Source organism: Coregonus clupeaformis, chromosome 24 (assembly GCF_020615455.1).
Source record: "Coregonus clupeaformis isolate EN_2021a chromosome 24, ASM2061545v1, whole genome shotgun sequence".
In the NCBI taxonomy this organism is placed as follows: Eukaryota; Metazoa; Chordata; class Actinopteri; order Salmoniformes; family Salmonidae; genus Coregonus; species Coregonus clupeaformis.
The window spans coordinates 45,605,654-45,611,666 of NC_059215.1; the positions used below are offsets into that span (position 1 = coordinate 45,605,654).

General features: G+C 42.3%; 1 protein-coding gene across 7 annotated transcripts; it reads right to left on the reverse strand.

The window, feature by feature from the left end:
• Positions 1 to 1,745: 1,745 nt before the first annotated feature.
• On the reverse strand, positions 1,746 to 5,470 carry LOC121538597 (polyadenylate-binding protein 1A). 7 transcript variants are annotated; one of them, XM_041846756.2, is made up of 10 exons: positions 5,345 to 5,470; positions 5,109 to 5,223; positions 4,313 to 4,452; positions 3,738 to 4,104; positions 3,551 to 3,649; positions 3,216 to 3,428; positions 2,932 to 3,039; positions 2,207 to 2,533; positions 1,988 to 2,058; positions 1,746 to 1,883 (listed from the first exon to the last, which is right to left on the reverse strand). In XM_041846756.2, the coding sequence occupies exons 4-9, from the start codon at positions 3,864 to 3,866 to the stop codon at positions 1,996 to 1,998; spliced, it is 939 nt and encodes a 312-aa protein (XP_041702690.2). In that variant the 5' UTR covers positions 3,867 to 4,104; positions 4,313 to 4,452; positions 5,109 to 5,223; positions 5,345 to 5,470; the 3' UTR covers positions 1,746 to 1,883; positions 1,988 to 1,995. The 7 variants fall into 7 exon arrangements, 6 of the variants coding, with proteins under 6 accessions (XP_041702690.2, XP_041702689.2, XP_041702688.2 ...); XM_041846755.2 differs by having other exon boundaries at positions 4,313 to 4,863; XM_041846754.2 differs by having other exon boundaries at positions 4,783 to 5,223.
• Between the last annotated feature and the right edge of the window lie 543 nt (positions 5,471 to 6,013).

A 6,013-nucleotide genomic window follows, 5' to 3' on the forward strand; every position in this document is an offset into this window, starting at 1 on the left:
GGAAGTATGCTTGGGGTCATTGTCCATTTCGAAGACCCATTTGTGGCCAAGCTTTAACTTCCTGACTGATGTCTTGAGATGTTGCTTCAATATAAATATATCATTTTCCTTCCTCATGATGCCATCTATTTTGTGAAGTGCACCAGTCCCTCCTGCAGCAAAGCACCCCCACAGCATGATAATGCCACCCCTGTGCTTCACGGTTGGGATGGTGTTCTTCGGCTTGCAAATAACCCCCTTTTTCCTCCAAACATAACGATGGTCATTATGGCCAAACAGTTCTATTTTTGATTCATCAGACCAGAGGACATTTCTCCAAAAAGTATGATCTTTGTCCCTATGTGCAGTTGCAAACCGTAGTCTGGCTTTTTTATGGCGGTTTTGGAGCGGTGGCTTCTTCCTTGCGGCCTTTCAGGTTATGTCGATATAGGACTCGTTTTACTGTGTATATAGATACTTTTGTACCGGTTTCCTCCAGCATCTTCACAAGGTCCTTTGCTGTTGTTCTGGGATTGATTCGCACCAGTTCATCTCTAGGAGACAGAACGCGTCTCCTTCCTGAGCGGTATGATGGCTGCGTGGTCCCATGGTGTTTATACTTGCATACTATTGTTTGTATGGATGAATATGGTACCTTCAGGCGTTTGGAAATTGCTCCCAAGGATGAACCAGACTTGTGGAGGTCTACAATTGTTTTTCTGAGGTCTTTGCTGATTTATTTTGATTTTCCCATGATGTCAAGCAAAGAGGCACTGAGTTTGAAGGTAGGCCTTGAAATACATCCACAGGTACACCTCCAATTGACTCATGTCAATTAGCCAATCAGAAGCCTCTAAAGCCATGACATTTTCTGGAATTTTCCAAGCTGTTTAAAGGCACAGTCAACTTAGTGTATGTAAACTTCTGACCCACTGGAATTGTGATTAAGTGACATAATCTGTAAACAATTTACTTGTGTCATGCACAAAGTAGATGTCCTAACCGACTTGCCAAAACTATAGTTTGTTAACAAGAAATTTGTGGAGTGGTTGAAAAATGAGTTTTAATTACCTAAGTGTATGTAAACTTCCGACTTCAACTGCACATGAATGTTGTCGGGTGCAGTGCTACACTTGTTGCATGATACCTGTAGCTGAAAGGGCCAACAGTGAAATAATGTAGTCTGAGCTTAAACGTGTACAATAACAGCAATTGTTGCTATACTGCACACCTAAGTAATAAACCATCTGCTCTGCAAGCTGGTACTGGCCTTTACTCAAGCACAGCAGGTCATGCTTATTGCTTACATACAGAACATTTGATTAAATTGTGTTACTGACCATGAATGTACTAGGTATTACTTTTAGATTCAGTATGAGCCAAGATGTTTCGATTGGTACCTGTACCTACCGGTTAGTTTGAATGTCTCCATTATTGGAACATCCAGAAACTATTCCCATCTCAATATGATCCCCTCTTGCCTCTAGTTTGTTTTCACCTTTTAAAGATCCCATTGGGGTATTATCAACACTGTATACTTCTCCAAGGAATTACAGTTACATCAAAATCTTTACCACTATTTCACTCTCTGCATATTCTATAGTTCTGAACTAATCACTGATCTGTAACAGAAAAATTGAAGGGGGTTTCATTCCACAACAAATGAGACGTGATACACAGGTTTAAAGCACAAAAATACTAAGCCATTTTCTTTAAAAAAAAAAAAAAAGTAGAATAAACAACCCACTGCAAAAAGCATGGTTTTATTTTCACAGATATATATTTATCAAATTCACAGATTTCAATCAAATGTGCCATTTACCAAAAAAATCTATTTTTTGCCCACTTTTCAAAAATGTTTGTGTTAGTTTGAACTTTGTCCTTCAGCGATTCTTTGCAGTGTCCTGGAACACAAGTAATATTACATTCAGCAACTGAACTGCTTTACAGTCACATTGAGACAATAATTGTGTGGTCAATTGTGGCATAGTAACTACTGTTAACTCACTATGTTCTTTACTTCTTAGGAGAGTTTTCCTTAGCCTGGTGGGCTTGCAGCACAGCCACCACCTCCTTCACCTGGAGAGAACAGTGAAGAGAGAGCACAATAACAACCATGATAACCCACCACCAAGGAACTCCCAGGGCTCATAAGTGGCCTCCTTTATGCATTTAGAATTTCTTCCTCTTCGCTGACCTGAAAGGACAGAGTGGAAGCATGTCATACCTTAGAGCGAAGGGACTCTGGTGACTCCGGCATGTGCAGCAGCTCAGAGTTGTCAATCTCCAGCAGCATCCCAGTGATTTTACCAGCCAGGTTGGGGTGAAGGCCCTGGATCGGCGGGTACAGTCGCTCACCTGCAAACCAAGGGAAAGAGAGAATGAGATTAGATTGAGAGACTGCCATCACAATTAATGAACACTCACCAATACCATTCCAGTCACAACCCAGCAGCTTTTTCTGCTCCATGAGAGGGGCTGTAGCCAGCATGGAGGCAGTGAGGGGTTCCTGGCCACTGACGTGCACCGCTAGCGCCATCATCTGGGTAACAACCTTACAACAGGAAATATTAAACACAATGCAATACAAATTACCACTGGGATGTAACTCTTAAAGGCAGATGTAAAATACCAGCAATCAGTCACCACAATGTATGCATCATTATGTTCTGTGTCAAAACAATAAACTACACAAATACATATTCAATTCTGCAGTTATTTTACATTGTATTTCATTGGGGAAAGGATGCAACTTAGAAATGTCCTGCACCCCTGAGGAGTGCTTATACTGGATGCCTCAGACCATATCACCAGACATGCCTGCACGACCTCCTGCTGTCTGTGTGCCAATGTTAGCTGGAGAGGTGGGTGTCGCTTGGTTACTATTTGGTTTTTGCACACACTGGTTTAGTAAGTAAGTGTTTTGAGTAAGCTTTTGGATGTAGCCCATACCCATCCTCTGTGTGTAGTTGATGAGTGGACCCTGGGTGGAGGCCTTTCTGACGGTGGTGGAGGCTTGTCGGGGAACAGCAGACCTAACAAACTGGCCTGAGTAGGGGGCTGATAGCAAAACAACACATGCCATGTCAATAGGGCATCACAAACAAACACATTAGTGTAACAAATAAACATGTTAGAGTTGCAGTAACGCTTTAGTCGTTTAATTCTAATTATTTGCCTTTAGCTCCAGTATCTCATCTAAAAAGCTTTCTATGTGAGCGCTGCCTCCAACTCACCCTGTGGTCTGGTCCCGACGGTGCCCAGCCTCTGCATGTACTTGTTGGGGTGAGGATGGCATTACGTTCCTCCTTGCGCTGGGCTATAGCCACGTACAGCGGTTTGGTGACCACGATGCGGCCGTTCATCTCAGTCACCGCTTTGGTGGCTTCCTCGGGCGATGAGAAACAGACAAAGCCAAAGCCCTTGCTGTGGACCCCGTCCGTCATCACCTGAGTGAAGGCAAGAGTTAGGGAAGATCAAGAAGTTACGAGGTACAGAGATAGTACACAGATCCTTTGTGATACATCATTGGATAACAGATGTGACTACTCATGAAAAAGTTGGGTATTACCACCTTGGCACTGGTGATGGTGCCGTAAGGTGCAAACTCCTTCCTGAGTTTCTCGTCGTCTAACCCATCATCCAAGTTCTTGACGTACAAATTGACCCCCTGAATCAACACAAGACACTTCTTCCAATTAACTTACGTTAAAGCCATTTTTCTTCATACCACAGGTGTGCGCACTTCCCCACAGTACCTGATAGCGGTGGATGCGTTCTTGTTTCATCAGCTCAAACTTGCGTTTCAGCTTCCCCTGTCGCTCGATCCTCTTCTGAGCATGTCCCACATACAGAACTCGACCAGGAATGAGTTTTTTCCCATTCATCTGCTCAACTGCCTAAAAGCAGTCAAGGTCAACTAAAAAAGCCCAATTTTAAATGTCATGTTCCCAATTTTCACATTATAATGGTTGATGAGGAGATGACACATAAGGGAGCAACTTCAGAGTAGTCCCATAAAACCCATATACAAACCCTTTGTGCATCCTCGTGGTTTCCACAGTTTACAAAGCCAAATCCACGAGACCCTTTCGTCCATCATCAACCGCACACTGAGGGACCTGCCTGGGAGACCAAGAAAAGACAAGGAGCCTATATATTATAAGCTTTCATGCCAATTCACCCCCTACATCTGATTACATGGATGTTCCAGAATGTTCATTTCAATAAAATACAACATCAACCAGCACTTTATACTAGTGCCCAAAGAAAGGGATATTAAGTCATGTCAAAGCTAGTCTAGTCATATGTCCTACTTTCAGGATGTTCTTACCAAATGCTGAGAAGACATCCTTGAGTTTGTCATCGCTATAGTCTTCGCCAAAGTTCTTGATGTACACGTTTGTGAACTTCATGGCTTTGGCCCCAAACTCAGCCTGTCGCTCCTTTCGGGACTTAAAGTGGCCAACAAAACTGAACACCACACCCATCACCAGGGACAGTTGAGAGATAGAAATATAGAAAAAGAAATCCTTTAATAGAAAACAGAGGATGATGTATATATACAAAAGAACAAACTCATATGCTGGGATGTGGAGTAGTTTTAAGTGTGGAGACTTACATTGATTCTGATATCAACCTTTGATTTTACACATTCTTGACAGGCAGTTGATTATCATTCAGCATAAGCATGTTTTCAATGCTTGATTTAGAAAGTCCTGCAAGTCTCAACTTGGCCATCAGACCAAACCTTATTCAAATAAAAAAAAAGGACAGGAACAACTGTCTACTATTTCCCCTCACCTAATCGTGGACAACTGACATTTTTCCCCCAGGAAATGGGCCTTTGGGTGTGCATTGCCAGAGTCACTACATGTCTCTAGCCTGAGCAAAGAACATGAAAATATTATCTGCTAAAACGTTTATCACGGTCTGAATAAACGTTGAACAAATCAATATTCCCTCCTCCTCCCAAACCATTACAGATTTTCTTTGCACTTTCCCCACTTACATCTCATTCAATTCCAGGTGGTTTATAGACTGGTTGAAAGAAATGTAAAAAATTAAATACAAATACAAATACCATATGGATAGAATAAATAGCTCTTGGTAGGAATTTGTTCACTCACACTTCCGGTCATTCAACAGCATTCCATTCATGGTATCAATGGCTCGATTGGCTGCCTCTTGAGTGTCAAAGTGAACAAAGCCGTAGCCTTTGGAGCCATTCTCATCACACACAACCTGAAATTGAAAAGTTCATGTTGGTGCAGAAAAATGATGCCCTGACACTCAGACAAGAATAGAATGTCTAATGTCTACCTTACAAGACAGAATATTCCTGAAGGCTGAGAATGTGTCATACAGGGCATTGTTGTCAATGGACTCGTCCATGTTCTTGATAAAAATGTTTCCAGCTCCAGACTTCCGTAGCCCTGGGTCGCGCTGAGACCACATTATTCTGATTGGTCGACCCTTGAGGACCTCATAGTTTATCGTAAAGAAAAAGACTAAAGACATACACTACATCAGACATCTGCTCATCATACACACGTCCATGAATAAATTTATATAATATTTAATTGGTTTAATCATTGGAATATTAATCAATTAGCAGGATTAATCTTGCCATCCAGTTGATCAAAGCAAATAGCAAAGTCTACTTCAATGTAGTTGACCTTTGGAGTGGCTCTAATTAAGAGAGACAAAGCTCTAATATGGTGTGAGTTACCATCAGCTTATGTCTATTTGTCCATGATTGATACGTAGTACAAATGTTACCATCAAAGCTGCTGGAAGTTGATGTAGGCGTATCCTAGGGGACCTGCGAGTGATGACATCACGGCAGACGCGGATGGACATGATGGGCCCAGCAGGAGAGAACTTCTGGTAGAGTATGGACTCTGTGACGTCAGGGTGCAGGTCCCCTACGTACAGGGAGGACAACGGGTATGACTGACCACTGCTGTTCATCCTGCAGACACAGAGAGTGTGAAGATCAGAGAGCCTGAAACTGGCAGACAACAAAATAAAA